This window comes from Dipodomys merriami, unplaced genomic scaffold, assembly GCF_024711535.1.
Source record: "Dipodomys merriami isolate MVZ:Mamm:240054 unplaced genomic scaffold, mDipMer1.0.p SCAF_8, whole genome shotgun sequence".
NCBI lineage: Eukaryota > Metazoa > Chordata > Mammalia > Rodentia > Heteromyidae > Dipodomys > Dipodomys merriami.
In genome coordinates, this window is record NW_027206401.1 from 38,475,499 (window position 1) to 38,493,463 (window position 17,965).

Here is a 17,965-nt window from a genome sequence, read left to right on the forward strand (position 1 = left end):
TAGCATCCTGCATTGCATTTAGTATTTCATTCACTCCAGTCTGTAACATTTCCTCAGTCTTTCTTTGACTCATAAAAGATACTGGCCACTTATCTTATACAATATCTTTTAATTTGGTTTTGCAATAATACTGCAGAAGAAAGAGTATGTGCTTGTCAATGCATACTATAACATGCTCTTCTCTGGTGTTCCCATTTATAATTAAAATGTTGCCCTAACTGAGAGACACTGAAACGTTGTTTATTACAGCCTTCCACATGAATTCATTTCAAACTTTCTACATCTAAAACTAAATCATAAAGCTATCAAAATCTCACTCTGGTCTAATCTTCATACCTCTACATTTATTTACTTCACACTCCAAATTTGCTTTTGAATTTTCTTTCTTTCTATACCATACATGTGCAACTGATTAACCTGGCTTCTCCAGTCTAGACTAATTTATAAACTGTCAAGTGTATTGATCAGACTTTCAATGATTTATATAGAAAATAGAAACTAGATATGGTTTAGTTTTCTTTAAGCTCACATAATAAGTAGGAAACTGCCAAGTGTTTGCATTTTAACCTCTTATCCTTGAGAGTAAGATGAGCCAAGAGCACAGTTGGAAAACCAAGCAGAGCATGGTTCCCACAGAGAGCTGGAGTAGGTCTCACTCCCTGTTGCTCTGGTTCCAAACTGTCTTCTATTTAGTAATATTATGGTGACAAAATCCACATGCAAGTGTAATTAACGTAGTAATTAGGAGCAGAATAAAAACCCAGGAGAGAGACTTAGCACAGTGAACTGAGAACAAAATTTTAGTGGGAAATTATGCTGAACCATTCATCCAGGGAACTTCTTAGGTGTTGGTAACTTGAGTGTGTCTAGCTCATCATGATTGAAACAAGTATTTCTTAGTTCACATTACCTCAGCTATCTTATCTAATGGCCATACATGTCTTACTGGAAATTTGAGGACTGGAAATCAGAAAGGATCCATCATCTTAAGGATTTGGCTTAGAGCATTTAATGCGTGTGCTAGCTTCTTTCCTTGCCCTGTGGACCCATAGTAGGATTATAGATCCCTACTACCATTACAAGGTCAGATAAATGGAAAAAGACATTAACCCACATCACCTGTAGGTAAGAAGTTCTCAGACTTTTGCTGACACTCTCCTTTCTACCTGAAATATCCTTCCTAACCCTTATAGCCAACCATGGGCTTTCTTTTGTTCTCTCATTGTGGTGACTGGCATTTGGTTATATTTTTATTCTTGTCTGTGTTCAATTTATCTTTCCCATTTATTTTCCAGACTGGAAAAAGGTTGAAGTAGTCTAAAATCATTTTTCTCAGATGGAGGGTTTGTATTATGTTAGTTATTCCTTAATATTTCTTATTGTCCAGTATTATCAATGAAGATTTTACTTTTCTAGGGTGGGAGGGGTACACATGCAAAGTTGTTTGCAAGCATAGGTAGCAAACAGATAGGATTAGTTAACCATAGAAAAGGAATCTACTTTCAAAATACAATCCAGGTTGGTTCCAGTTGCTCAAGCCAGTAATCCTAGGTACTCAGGAGAGAATCTGAGAATCAGTTTAAAAGCTGCCCAGCTAAAAAGCTGCAAGTGGAGGACTGGCTAAAATGGTAGAGTACCAGTTGTGAGTGAAGAAGCTGAGCAAGGCACAGACAGGCACAGAGTGAAGCCCAGTACCAGCAAATAACAATAACAATAATATAATCATACATAGGTAAATGAAGATGACCGGATTCTCCAACTCCCTTCTTTTAATCATACTATTGCTGTACTATCCCTATCTTCATTGTACCAACATCAGAAGTAAAACTTACATTGACAAAAAACTGCAATCATTGTTCCAGGGTTCCTCACTATATGTCTAAATTGTTGAGCACATATATATGTACAAATGCATATACATGTAACAATATATAATTATGTACATCTGTACACATATGCATGCAAAGGCATATATATACATGTATGCAAAGGTATATAATTATATATACCTGTATACACATGTGTTGACTTCTATAGATTTGTTTTTATGTCTGTCAACACATATGCTGGTGCCTTTATAAAATACAATGTATTCCAAATTGAGTTCTGGATTCAATTTGGATTTTCAGTTTTATTCTCTTTTCCCCTGAGGAAGATTTTAAATATATTTCGGGCAAAAATGTTCCCTGCAACCACTTTCATTATTTCTGTCATTATTACTGCTGCATAATCTGAACATAAAGAAACATGGTGCTGTAACAAATGACTTCCCAGTACTGACAGTTATAGCAGCAACATTTCAATACTGATGAAAAATTTCTCAGTAAGATAGCCAACCAGGTTTACATCAACCAAACCGGAAAAGGCTGCCACTATTCACATTAAATCCAAACTGTCTAGTGGAACTTTAGCTATGTTTTATATTATTATAAAATCTCCTTCCCACACTGATGAAATCTTTGTCAGTATTATTCTTGAAAAAATATGTTTCATATATAATATTCTTGTTTGTCCTTCAATTGGATCTTTCAAATACAATTCTTGCAAATTTCTTTTAGTTTTTGATGTTTAAATTTTATAAACTTTGTAAATTTTTATGATAGGTAGAGGTTTGTTATGACTTTTTCCCAGTGGACAGCTAATAGAAGTTAGCTTGTCTAGCCCATGTGCTAGATGCTGTCAGTATCAAACTGCCTTTGACTTTCACACCTCTCAGGGGACTAGTAATTGTTGTGTTCAAACAGCCTGTAATTGTGGTCCCGCTGGCTTTCTCAGTACGCTTCTGGCTATTAGAATCATTAAACAACTCAGCACCTGTTAACAGCATTGTAAATATTCAACCCTGCTTGTGTGCAGGTTGAGTCCAATATAGAGAAATCTTACAGAGCTCAGTCTCATAAATTAGAGCTTCTGACAAGTCAATTATTGTGAAACTGGGTTTCTCTGTGAAATAAATGAAATAGCTTGCCGACAAAAGGGTAGGCTGTCTGTTTATAGCAAAGGGAAGATAATGACTTGATGATTCAATGCATTGAGCATGAAACTACATTGTGTCCTTTATCTGTAATTAAACAGTTGTGGGATATTGTTTAAATAACCAGCAAATTATAAATTTTGAACTGTAGAGAATGCAACATGAAAACAAAGCTTTTTAGTTGGCTGTTGCATGCTTTCATTGAAATGAAAGATATGTACTATTTTAAGTTATATGCTTAATCTTGATCAGGCAAGAAGCTGGTGGTTCTACTAAATAAACTCCATTCTTTGTTCACCCCTAGGTATCAGAATATACAACATACTAATTTTCATGTGCCCTAAAAATAATTCCATTTATATTTTACAATGTATTCTAAATTATGTATTTAATAAATAATGTAACAGTAGCTTTTTTTTCTCTTTTGGTGGTGTAGGGGTTTGAACTCATGGACTTGTACTTGCTGAGCAAGTGCTCTACCACTTGAGCTGCACCCCAGTCCTTTTTCTTTCCCTTATTTTTCAGATAGGGTTCTCTGCTTTTTGTCAGGAGACACAGATAGCTATCTTCCCAATCTCCACCTCTTGAGTTGCTGAGATACAGATGTGGGCCACTGAAGCCTGCCAGATCTAACAATGTATTTTTTCTAAGGATTTAAAAATGCTTTTAAATTACTTTAGCCTTTAGTTTCAATATTAAGCAAGGAAAGTTTTTTAGTAAATATTAGTGAAGTTAAGTTACTTGGATTGAATTTTGTGTTTCTTCTGGTTTGCAAGTTGATAGAAATGTCCACTAAGCACACTTAGAAAGAAAATTAAAGAAATAAATAACAATGACACTTTTTCTGCTCAAAGAGAGCATGTGTTTAGCAAGTTAGATTATAAGTAATATTTTATTGAGTCTATCAGATAATTTGTTTCCATCAGAGTTGTGATTTTCACCTATATTTTTTTCTCCTAAATGTTCAAATTATTTATCATGTTAAAAGCCACAAATTAATGTTTATAAAAAGTACCAGCAGGCTGGGCACCGGTAGCTCCCGCCTGTAATCCTACCTACTCAGGAGGCTGAGATCTGAGGATCACGGTTCAAAGCCAGCCCAGTTAGGAAACTAATAAACCACTAGAAAACCGGAAGTGGTGCTGTGGCTTGAGCCGTACAGCACTTGCCTTGAGCTGAAGACCACAAGGACAGCACCCAAGTCCAGAGTTCAAACCCCATGACCGACAAAAAAAAAAAAAAAGGTACCAGCAGACTTAAATAAACAAGCTTTAGAAAGGATAGTAGTTATAATGAATAAATCTATAAAGTGAATATTGAAAATAATTTTTGGCAGGAAGCTTTTAGCATTAATGGCTTTACATATTATTTGTAATTATACCAAATTTATTCATTAAAACATAAAATTTCAAGGTTGGCATTACTGTTTTATTTACAGTTTATATAAATCAGTACCAGTGAGAGATATTTTAATAGTCTAATAAATTTTAGACAAAAGTGAAATCTTATTTTTATACTAATATTATTTTTGTACTATTTTAATTGCATGAAGAGCACTTTGATTCTTATGCTACAAATGGTACTAATTATCAGGGCACATTTTTACTTGTGTCATCTATTTAGAAACAACATTGTCAACTGTTCATTAGTCTATATGTTGGAAAATGTTTATGTTAGAAGCCAAAAGAATGTGAAATACAAAGTTAAACACATGACAGAAAATGTGACTGATGAATTTTAGCTCTTAGGAAAAAAATGAAAAAAGAATATTTGAATAGCTTTAGAATCTCTTTATGATGTTTTAAAGGTCTAGAACTTTTATTTTTACCTTTCCGTTTGGATATATTACTTTAAATATTCCACATTAATCATTTTCCAAACTAAAGTAACTATTTTGTAACTTTTTTCACCCAATCCTCAGGCTTGAACTCAGGGCTTGAACTGTCCCTAAGCTTTTTTGCTCAAGGCTAGTGCTCTTCCACTTGAGTTGTAGCTCTACTTCTGGCTTTTTGCTTTTTAATTGGAATAAGAGTTTTAGGGACTTTCCCGCCTGGGCTGGTTCAAACCATAATCTCGGCCTCCTGAATAACTAGAACTACAGAAGTGAGCCACTGGCACTTGCCTCTTTTGTAACTGATTTGTGCTGTTCTTTCATTTCCATATGTGCTTAGTGGAGACATAAATTTGAACCTTCTATTTAGATAAATGACACTGGGTTCCATATTTATTGATTGATTGATTGATAAGTACCACTTTCAGTCTCACAAGAGTTTTGTTTTGGTAAAAGCAGTACTTTCACCATAGACTGAAAATAACTATTCTTTTCTTATAAAGGATTATTTCACCAAATAAATACTAGTGGTTTATTACTCAAGGGAGATGTGAGTGTACTTAGCGTCTCTTTTTAATGAAAACATGATTTGAGTCCTGCTTCATGTATTTTTAAATAATTTTAAACCTACACTCTAACCAGTTTTTCCCTTTGAAGAAAGAAAATAATAATTCTTCCAAATAGTCATCTTGACAGTGTTTCTCCATTGCTCTCAGGTTGTGATTTTTTTGTAGGCCATTTCCATTTGAGACTATTAGCACCCTCGCCACCCTTTCCCATGACTATCCACTTTTTATATGTGTTCAGATGTAAAACCACCACAGTAGGGTCATAGTGATAGGAACCGGTTCTAAGATGCTAAGACTACTTTCTACTAACACTTGTTCCTTGGTTTGAAGATGGGAAGGGACAGTAGGACACATAAATTCTGTGTGAAAACTCTGGAACTGCCATAGTTACAGGTGTACATCTCTACTCTGGGGATCTCTTCCTAGGCACAAGTTGTTGGTGATCATTGTAGGACTTCACCAAAGACCTTTCAAAGCCACGGGAAAGAACATTTAAGTGAATTGCTTGTCTTTAGAATTTTTATTTGGAAAATACACAAAATTAGATGTTTTTTCATACATTGAAACTTAAAATAGTTTAGTTTTACCTTTTAGATGTCTGTTCTAAACATGCAGTGAGACATTTGTTCTGTAAGGACTAATTTTCTCAAAAGAACTCATCTACTACTCAAAGTAAATTCATGAATGATAAGTTTTATAATACAAATCCTTTTATTTATTTTGTGTATAAATTCAATGTATAATAAATACTCTGCTAAAGATGGTATATTACACATGTGCTCAGAATTTTATCTGCATAACTGACTTATTTTAATGTATTGTCATTTTCATCAGTGTCAGAAAACCTCAGTATAGGAGTTTTGATAACAGGAAGAGTGATTGCAGGGTTTTTTATTTACTGTAATTATAAGTTAGTGTTTTTAAAATTTTGTAAAGAACTGTGAAACTGCGAGGATAGCTTTAGCAAGAAAGATCTTGCAACAAGTAATAAAACCTTGCTTGTTTTCTAGTTACTACAATTTGGGTGATGTGAGCCATGATTCTGTGAATAAGTTTCTGTCTCACCTTATTGAGAAGTCCTTGGTTGAATTGGAGCTTTCCTACTGTATTGAAATTGCAGAGGTATGACACATTCTAATTGCCCATATTTTCAAGAATAGGATTTTATCCTCCAGTGATACCTGGTTTTGTAATGAAATTATTATAGCACCAACAATCTATATGAATTATTAATTTTTGAAGAACATGTACTTTTCAATATACTTTTTTATTTATGTCATTTTTTTCTGTCTTTCAAAATAGGATAATCGGAACATTGAGCCTCTGACATTTGGCCGAATTGCGTCCTATTACTATTTGAAGCACCAGACAGTTAAAATGTTCAAGGACCGTTTGAAACCTGAAAGCAGTACTGAAGAATTGCTTTCAATTCTAAGTGTGAGTTTCATGTTATAATTGTGCTGTTGCTGAGTATACATTTCATAACTTTGAGTCTTAATCATTGCCACCCACTTCTTGGAATTGAACAGCAACTCTTTAAGGAGTATTTTCCTCTGTCAACCATTTTACTACTAAGTTTTATATTTAGACTAAATTCCCCATGAAGATGACTACATTTATTTATCATTCATATTTGGATCCTTCTGAGAGTAGAATGGTGAACTATTACTATTTAGGCCAGGATAAAAGGTATAAGCTGTATTGCAAAGCCAGCCAGATGGTTCCCTTGTCCTGAGAATACCATTGTCTGAATTATGATTGAAAGCTTTTCTTATTGCCCTTTTTAGATGGCTCTTCTTGAATACTTAGCTATGATGTCGCTGATGTTTCTTACCTGTTTTTTTATTAATATTCACGCTATTATCAGGAGTAACTTTCTGTGTACTCTATACTCTGATTTTCTTTTACTTTGTGGAGTTTAATAATTTAACATAAAACTTCATTGAAACAATGTGTGTACACACACATAAACACATACATTTGTATAAGTATGAATTATATTTCAAGTGGTTATTCTGACTAATATTTTTATTGTTTTTCTATACAAAAGGATTAAAAGATCTGAGGTATAACTATCAAAAATATTTTTCTAATAAAACAGATAACTCGGGCCTGTAATTCTAGCATCTCAAGAGGCTGAGCTCTGATGACTATGGTTTGAAGCCAGCCTGGCCAGAAAAGTCCATGAGTATCTTATTCCCAATTAACCAGCAAAAAAACAAAAGTGGAGGTTACCTCAAGTGATAGAGTGTAACTCTTGAGTGAGAAAGACAAGTCTCAGTGTGAGGCCCCGAGTTCAAATCACAGCATTGGCGTGAGCATACACATATACACCACACACACTCACCAAAAAAAAGAATGAAAATTTATCACTTTTGAGGGAAAAGCATTGAAATATGATATTTTTAGATTCCTACAGACTAAATTCATTAAAACAGGATTCTCTGGGTAAATGATTAACAGAAAAAGCAGTAAAATAATCATTAATAAATGTGAGTATGCAAGTTAAATTAGTTTCTGTCAGATTCAAAACTTTTTTGGGGGGGAGAGGGAGAGTCTGCTCGTGGGGCCTGAACTCTGGGCCTGGGCGCTGTCCCTCAGCTCTTCAGCTCAAGGCTAGCACTCTACCACTTGAGCCACAGTGCCACTTCTGGCTTTTTTCTTTTTGCTTACGTGGTGCTGAGGAATCAAACCCAGGGCCTCATGCATGTAAGGCAAGCACTCTACCACTGAACCACCTTCCCAGCCCCAGATTCAAAACTTTTATCTCAACCAAAATCTGGGTAATGGTAGCACATGACTGTAATCCCAGATACAGGGAATGCATGTTAGCTGAGCACAGTGGAGCACTCCCAATATCCCCAGTGACACAGGAAAGTAGGAAGTCCCAGACCAGCCCAAGTATAAAACAAGATCCTGCCTTAAAAATAATGAATGCAGGGCTGAAAAGGTGACTCAGTGGTAGAGTGCTTGCCTCACGTGCATGAGGTCCTAGGTTCAATTCCTCAGCACCGCATAAGCAAAAAAGCCTGGAAGTGGTAATGTGGCTCAAGTGGTAAAGCACTAGCCTTGAGCTGAAGAGCTGAAGGACAGCGCCCAGGCTCAGAGTTCAGGCCCCACAGCCGACAAAAAATAATAATAATAATAATAATAACAACCAATGCAAAGGGGAGGGAGGCTGGAGCCAAATCTCATGTGGTAGAGCAAGCCTGAGGCCCTGAATTCAATTCCCAGTACTGTTAATCAATTTTTGTGAGTAGTTTTTCTCACTGAAAAGTACTTTTAAATGTTTTCCTACCAAGACCAAAAGTAGGTGACTCACAGACCCTCAGTATTATCCCTACTCTCACCCCCAGATATGCATGTTGATTTCCTTGTGGTTTTCAAACTACAAGAAGCAGCAGTGAGACAGGACCTGCAGGGAGCAGGATGATAATAGGTAGAGATGGTAAAAGTGCAGCAGTGGCTGTCACTTAGTTTCTCAAATACCTGTTTGCATTATCACTATTTTTATTATTGTAATAAATTCATGTTATGATTTTTAATAATTCAGTATTATAATTTATTCACCCTCAGTCTTTCTACAAAACACTCATGGGTGGTTCTTGTTTATTAAATTTACCTATTTTCAGTATGAAAATTTAGTGTTTCTTAAGTTATTCCATTCTATATTCTATTCTATATTCTATATTCTATTCTTTTGAGAGTTATTTTGAACTTATAATATTTTATTTAACTTGTCAGTGATAAAGCTTTCTCTTTTTTACTCACATGTGTCTCTTTTTTGTTTTCTTGGTATTAATTATAATATGGAAATTACACTTATTAAGACTTTCTTTTAAATCCTTAAAATGAGTAATAATATGATTGTTGTTGGCACCAAGAAAATAATCTAGAAGGCAATCATGGAATGGAAAAAGAATATTAAAACTTTGATTTACCAAAATACTTAAAAATATATATACATACTATTTTCCTTCAATTAATTTCAAAGCATAGTTGATAGATATAGTATAGATCAAAAATATATCCAGAAAGGGCTGAAATACAATTAATAAAAATGAAAAATTAAATTTATTAAAAATTGCAAAAAGCCAGAAGGAGCTGTGTCTACAAGCTAGCTACTTAGGAGGCTAAGATCTAGGGAGCCAGGTTCAAAGCCAGCTTGGACAGAAATGTTCCTGAGACTCTTATCTCCAATTAACTAACAAAAAGACAAAAATGGATGTGTGGCTCAAGCTGTAGAACACTCACTTTGAGCAAAAAATCTAAGGAACATCTCTCAGGGGACACACACACACACACACACACACACACACACACACACACACACACACACACACACACACACACACACACACACACACACACACACACACACACACACACACACACACACACACACACACACACACACACACACACACACACACACACACACGAGATACAATTGTGACTGAAGAGATCACAAATGCCTATTTTTTTATCCTTAAGAATTTTATGGTCTTCTTTTTTCTCTTGTCAATCTGTTTTATTTTCACATAATAGTGCCTACTGATTATCACTCTATTTTTAAAATAATTTTTATTGAGATTAAGTGATTACATAAATTGCACAAATTTCACAGTATTGTATATACTGATACTTGGTTAAAGTCACCAACACATTTTAACCTTCATATCACTCTATTATATAAAAAATTTAATCAACAGTAAAAAAAAAAAAATACACTGCCAATGATTTTTTTATCCTTGTTACAGTTCTTTGAGACCTCTGTTTCCCACTTTTAGAAATCAAACTGTCTCTACTTATACTTTTTTATATCATCATCTTTAAATGACAATAAAGGTAGATATAAGGCCAAAGGTTTTATTGAAACTCTTTTCTTTCACTAATCTTCTACAGTAGTAACCCATTTGCTTAAATTTTCTTTCCAATACAGCCATTTAAAAAATAAGTAGTTTTTGTGGAGCAACTACTATATGCCAGCCACTTAGCCTAATTTATAAGCACCAAGCAACTTTTCATGGCATTGAATTTTATGAAAATTAAATTACTTTATGGATTATGGAAAGTAGCTTTCTCCTATAACTCCCTATCATATCTTGGCACATTGTATCTTTATCCAATGACTCAGTTCTAGCTATAAAAGTTTTTCTAAGTATTGAAATATAAAAGTATATATTTTTAGAAATTAAAGCCAGGCACCAGTGGCTCACACCTGTAATCATAGCTACACAGGAGGCAGAGATCTGAGGATCACGGTTCGAAGCCAGTCCGGGCAGGAAAGTCTGTGAAACTCTTATCTCCAGTAAACCACCAGAAAACCGAAAGTGGCACTGTAGCTCAGGTGGTAGAGCATTAGTCTTGAGCTGAAGAGCTGAGGGACAGTGCTCAGGCCCAGTGTTCAAGCCCCATGACCGACAAAAAAAAAAAAAAAGAAGAAGAAGAAATTAAAAACATACACTACTGTTAAAATTTGTTACCTTATAATTTAGAATACAAATACTAAGTATATATATGTATATATATGCACACATATATATTACTTGTAAAATAATTATTTCAGCATCCCGAATTGAAGATTTACATTTTTAAGTTTTAAACCATCTGATGCTATTTCAGAAAGGTTAGGTATTTTAGAAGAGCCCTTGCCAAGTTTTTTTTAACACTATGAATTAATAAGCTTCATAATTAAGGCAGCTGCTTCACACCTCTATTGTTAACCAATGACATTACATCTGTCTTGCTTCACTGATGCCCTCCTCCTACTTATTGAAGCATTTAGCAGTTTTGGCAACAGGGATTACATGGCTTGGAGTTAGTGGTCTAATTAGACATAAGTGAAAATCCTAAGGGAAAAGGACATTTAAAAAGTAATTTGAAGAATCTCCTAATGAGGTTGGCACTGAAAGCCCAAGTCTACAGAAGAAGTGCCTGTCGTCATGGCAAACCAGGAGCATGATTTGATATATTCAGTGGACTTTTCGAAGGTAGCCTATTTTAAAACAGTAACAGAAATGAGACGCTTTTAAAGCTTGGGAAAATGCATTTGGGAACTTGGCTATTCTAAAATAGCAATCATATTCTTATATTAATAACTGAAGGAGAGCAAACTATGCCCCCCAAATATATTTATGCCTCTAGGTTTTCAGCTATTTTTATAAAATATACTTGATTTTTTTATGTTTCTTATACAGAAATACATGATGTAGTTTTATGTCAAGTATCCAATAAGATTATAGTTATATTAAATATTGGATTGTGTACATGTATATCAAATATCCAATTTAAAAAAATATGAAAATCTTATTTCCCAAAAAAGACAGATATTAACCAAAAGAAAATTTTGTGTGTTGATGTAAATTAAAGCCATTCCACATGTAGAAAAGTACCAGAGCAATATGATTTTTATTTATCAATACATTGCCAGACTGGCAGTACTGCTTTGTTTAAAAACAGTGACATAAAGATGTTCTGCAGATTACATTCTTTTTTCCTTTGCATTTTCATAAAACATTCTCAATAATAGAGAATTCATAATGCTTGAATTTTGTCACTTTGGAGCATGGCTACAAATCTTTTTGTGGCAAACTACAAAAAAAAAACCATTCTCAAGTTTACAAGGTTAGAAAAGCAAGTAAGAATTTAAATGTAAAGCTAAATAAAAAGAACTAGGCAGACAAAATTAGTGGTGAGGCATCCAGACTGTAAAATTAAAGAATTTGTTAAAAGGAAGACAAAAGAAAGGAAGGGTTAACTAAGTAACAGTGAGCACACCAACCTCATGCCCTTCTATTTCCAAATAACCTGTGACAATCACAGGATCCCATCTGCTACTCTGTCTCTGAGCGGGAAGCCTGATGGGATATCTTCCAGGGTCTGTGAGAAGAGCTTCCCTAACCCTCAGGCTGGGGAGCTTCCTGGCATCTTTTGGAGAGGCACAGATGGCAAATGTCTTGGGAAAAAAAAAGTATCTTTCTACTCTCTTGGTCCTTTTCCCTTGAGACCTTCTTTATTCTCCCATATTTCTTAGCTACTCCAGAACTCTTAGTTTATAAACTCACTTCAACAAAGAGAAAAGTGAAATCTTTCCTTAGTTAAAGGCCTGAAGATCATATAAGTCTGATTGTCCGTTAGAAGACTAAAGATTTTTAAGCTCTCATATTTAGTGTGTATAAAATGTATTTGTGATGCTACCTGGAACTTGTCCTATTTTGAAATTCTGTTCCTTTTGTTTCCTGATTACTTCCATTTTCAGGTCCTACAGAATAACTGTCAATTATTAGGGTTCTAAAAGTTGGCAAATAGATGGGGTTTTAATGAAGAAATGGCTTTAGCTATTAAATTATGAATAATCTTCATATTTCTTCCATTATAATATGTTAAACAACTCTCTCATTTTAAAAAGATCAAACTATATGCATGATGTGTCATAATAAAACTCCTTACTCTGTACAATTTATTATATGTGATAGATACATACATACATTCATAGATACATAGATAAGACTCACCCCTCCCCAAGGTGAAACAGTAGGTAAAAATAACTTAGTTACAATAGGAAAAGAACAGATGTAGAATTCAAAATTACCTGTTTAAAAAAAAAAAAGTTTGTCATTGTTTATTAAGACTCACTAGTTATTGCAAATAAGGGAAACCATAGGACCTATGTTTCTTTAGGCCTGGCTTACTGCACTTAATATAATTTTTTCCAAGTCTTTCCATTTCCTAACAAATGGGGCAATGTCATTCTTTCTGATGGAGGCATAGAATTCCATTGCGTGTGTGTGTGTGTGTGTGTGTGTGTGTGTGTGTGTGTGTGTTTGACTTATTCATCTATGTAGGGGAATCTGGGTTGTTCCATATAATTTTTTCCAAGTCTTTCCATTTCCTAACAAATGGGGCAATGTCATTCTTTCTGATGGAGGTATAGAATTCCATTGCATGTGTGTGTGTGTGTGTGTGTGTGTGTGTGTGTGTGTGTGTGTGTATTTTTTTGACTTATTCATCTGGGTTGTTCCATATCTTAGCTATGGTAAATAATGCTGTGGTAAACATAGCTTTAGTATGGTCTTGTTTGTGATCATTTGGGTAACTGCACAAAAGTGGGATTGCTGGGTCATAGGGGAGCTCTATATGGAGTCTTTTGCTTTCCAAACTGGTTAAACAAGTTTATACTCCTACCAACAATGCAGTAGGGTTTCCTTCTGGCCACATCCCCTCCAGCATCTGTTGTTATTAGATTTCTTGATTATAGCCATTCTAACTGAGGTGAGGTGGAATCTCAATGTTGTTTTGATTTGCATTTCTTTTATGGCTAGAGAGGTTGAGCATTTCTTCATGTGTCTATTGGCCATTCGTATTTCCTCTTCATAGGAGTTTCTCTGTAAGTCTTTAGCCCAAGCCCACTTGTTTATCGGGCAGTTGTTTCTTTGAGGATTTGTTATTGGGGGATTTAATTTTTGAGTTCCAAGTATAGTTTAGGTATAAGACCCTTATCTGTTGTATGGCTAGTGAAGATCTTCTCCCAATCCGTGGGCTTTCTATTGATCTTGCTAGCTATGTCCTTTGCCATGCAGAAGCTCTGCAATTTCATGCAATCCCATTTGTCCAACCTTTCTTTGTGTGTTTCTGAGAAAATTTTGTCCATTGCCTAGGAGACCTAGGGTTTCTCCTATTCCTTCCTGTAATGTTTTCAGGGTGTCTGCTTTGACTTCGAGATCTTTGATCCATTTGGAGTTAAAGGTCAAAAGCTATCTACATATGACCAGATAAGATGATGTTAAACGAAATGAACCCCAAGATAGGGACAAGTGTTTTTTTTCTTTCTTGCTATTGTTCCTAACGTATTTATAATGTACCATGTGATATTTTTTTTTGTTTCTTTGTATGTTCCTCCCCCACAGTATAACCTGTTTTCACTGTATTTGATACCAGTTCCAGTATATATACACTTCTCTAGCTTAGAGAGGGCAAAGGAAAAAGCAAAATGCTTAAATAGGGATACAGGTTGGCCCATTGTAACAATGAGATGTACAAGACACTATGTTGAAAAACAAACTTTACAATTTAGGTGGGGAGGTGAGGAGAGAAGAATGTAGTTGTGGAGGTAGGAGTGAAGGGAGGGAAGGGGAAAAACAAAGGAGGAGGTAACAATGCTTGATAGGAAATGTACTCATGACCTTGCTCATGTAACTGTATGCCCTCTGTACAGTATTTTTACAATAAAAAACATATTTTTTAAAAATAAATGAACACAATGATTGCATGGGTAAAAAAAAAAAAAGATTCACTAAACATTCTGCCCAGTACAACTATTTAGTGTACTTGAGGAATAACAAAGAAATAGAACACAAATTCATGTCTTTTTTTATTTTTGTTAATATTTTTTATTGTGAAAATACTGTACAGAGGGGTTACAATTACATGGGCAAGATAATGAGTACATTTCTTATCAAGCAAATTCATGTCTTTAAGGAGACTTATTCTAGGACCCAAAACCCATATGAACACAAAAGTATTTGTATTTGTCCCTGTACACCGTTGCTTAACATTACTTTACCTGTGTGCAAGAAGTCCAGTCCTACTCACAGCACACAAGGCAAGAATGGCTGGCACTGTTGTCTCTGAATATCAGAATTACCAGACTGGCAGGACTGGATCATAAGCACTAGTCACATAAGACACTTGCAAAGAGAGACTCTAAAGATTTAGACAATTTTAAATTAGAAATATCTTGAATAGTTCCATTATGAATGAAGTAAAAACAAAAATAGTTGTCTTTCCAGAAAACCCTGTGGAAGATTTTTTTGTATTTTTCTAAACATTTTTATTAAGAGGTAATACATACCATATAGTTTACTTTTCCAATCTAATGGCATTTAGTATTCATAGGCTATAGCCATCACTGTCACCACAACCAATTTTAGAACATTAACTCCTGGAAAATACATTATTTATAAATATATTTTCTCATTCTGTATGTTGAACCTTCACTCTATTTGCTGAGCAGTAGCTTTATAGTTTAATGTAATTCTGCTTGTGCATTTTTGCTTTTATTGGCTTTTCTGAGATCATATTTTTAGAAAGCCATTGCTCAGATCGCATCATAGAAGCTTTTCCCCTTTATCTTTTGTTTAGTTGTTTCACAGTTGAGTTCTTTTTCTATTATATTTTTATTTTCTTTAAGTAGTTTTATAAATGGATTATCATTCAACAGGTCAGTTTATCTGTACAATGCATCTTGATCAATATCATGTCTTTTATTATTCTCCCTCATCCCTCTCAACCCCACCCCTTCCCTCAATTCAATTCCACTTGAATTTTCAAGACAGTCTAATTTCATTCTTCTGCATGTGAATATCTAGTTTTCCCAGCACCATGTATTAAAGAGACTATCCTTTTCCAATTATGTAATTTTTGATACCTTTGTAGAAAAATCACTTCACTCAAAAGGCATAAATTGCTGGGCTCTAATCTATTTCATTGGTCTGTTCATCTGTTTTTGACAGCACTATGCTGTTTTGGTTACTATAGCTTTGTAACATATTTTAGAATACACATATTTAACATGTAACATATTCTAAGAACAAATCTTCCAGCTTTGTTGTTTTTCACTCAGGATATCCTTATTATTTGAGTGTTTATTTGTGGTCATATACATTTTAGGATTGTTTTTCTATTTCTGTAAGAAAGTCATTTCTATTTTTATAGGACTTCATTGAATCTGTATATTGCTTTGGGAAATATGGACATTTGAAATATACTCTTCTAATCCATGAACAAAGGTTATCTTTCCATTTATTTGCATCTTCTTAAAAATCTTTTGTCAGTGTTTTTATTGTTTTCAGTGTAAAGATCTTTTACCACTTTGATTTTTTTCTTTTTTTGGAGTACTTTGCTATTATGTGGAAATTTTACCAATGTTTGGGAATTTTTTTCTTAAAACTTTAAAGCATTTATTACACCTTATGGTTCTATAATAGCATTGTTAGAGCTAATATCTTGTCCTCTGCAAACACAGACAATTTAACTTCTTCCTTTCAATATTAAATATCCTTTTGTTTGTCTTCTTCTTTCCTAATTGTTCTGGTTAAGTTTTCTGGCCTTTATTGAATAGAACTATTTGGAAATGTGAGTATGTATACATTCATAATGAAGAAATAAAAAATTGTTTTATAATGAAAATACAAAGAATATAATCTTGGTAATAATATCTCCAAATCTGAACATTTTCAGTCTAATTTTGGTAGGCAGAAAGCATTATTACATTTTTTGATTAGTAAAACATAAGCAGAAACTTAATATTTACTAAAGCATTTTAAAATCTAATTTTCATGTACTAGAAATTAGTTCCTTCTGTAAGTATTTCTAACTTAATCCTAACAAAATTTAAGTACACTAAAGTCATTATTGGGATCTCTTCTATCCAGCAGGTGGAGCAGTTCAGAAATCAATGTTGACTCCTTCCTCTATTAATACTAAGTTAGAACTGCTTCAAAAGTTCATGCTGAGGCCTGGGAAGTTGGCTCAGTGGTAGAGTGCTTGCCTCACTTGCATGAGGTCTGAGTTTGATTCCTCAGAACCACATAAGCAGAAAAAAGCCGGAAGTGGTGCTGTGGCTCAAGTGGTAGGATGCTAGCCTTGAGCTAAAGAGCTGAAGGACAGTGCCCAGGCCCAGAATTCAGCCCCCAGTTCTGACAAAAAAAAAAAAAAAAGTTCATGCTGATTCATATATAGATATATATCTACATGTCTCAACAAAATCAAAATGTTGTTTCCATTTAAAATCTACCATCCTGTCTTTTATCCTCTAGCCAAGTAAGTAAATAGGTTTGATCATTTTCAATACTTAATCCACTAGATATACTTCAGTATCATTTCTGTTTAATAGGATAAAAGAATAAACAAACACTACAAAGTCCTTTCAATCCCCCTGTTAGTATAAGCAAAGTTCTACAAATTATATAATTTTGGAAATATGGAATTTTCTAGTGAACAACTAATCACAGAATTACCTCATAATGCTTAGGGACATGCCACTTTTTAGGTTAAGAAGTAACATGCCAGGCTTTTTCTAGCCACTAGAGGATTGCACAGAATTCCTAAAAACAGGGCTGGGAAGGTGGCTCAGTGGTAGAGCGCTTGCCTTGCATGCCTGAGGCCCTGAGTTCGATTCCTCAGCACCACATAAGCAAAAAGAAAAAAGCCGGAAGTGGCACTGTGGCTCAAGTGGTAGAGTGCTAGCCTTGAGCTGAAGAGCTGAGAGACAGTGCCCAGGCCCAGAGTTCAGTCCCCATGACCGGACCCAAAAAAAAAAAAAAAAAAATTCCTAAAAATAAATTAATGAATGAATTGGAATTGCACATTTTAGGTTAATTTTTTATACATTCCTTTTTTGTGAATTATCTCCTAGTATGTTTAAAAAGCAAGTTATTGTATTTAGTCATCTCCTTTCTTTATTGTTTTTATGTATAATAGTACATTTTGCAGAAAGTCGAGCAATACAGTTAACCTTACTAGTTTTTCTTATTCTCAGCTAGCTTTTCTTACACTTAGTCCAAATATATTACTCACTATATAATATAA

At 34.4% G+C, this 17,965-nt stretch overlaps 1 protein-coding gene across 1 annotated transcript in view; it reads left to right on the forward strand.

The window, feature by feature from the left end:
- The window catches only part of Ascc3 (activating signal cointegrator 1 complex subunit 3), a 232,900-nt gene that overhangs the window by 163,564 nt on the left and 51,371 nt on the right, over positions 1 to 17,965 (forward strand). The window contains exons 35-36 of the mRNA XM_070010685.1: positions 6,385 to 6,496; positions 6,677 to 6,811. Of these exons, the coding sequence (XP_069866786.1) occupies positions 6,385 to 6,496; positions 6,677 to 6,811 (247 nt within the window). The remainder of the gene's footprint in view (positions 1 to 6,384; positions 6,497 to 6,676; positions 6,812 to 17,965) is intronic.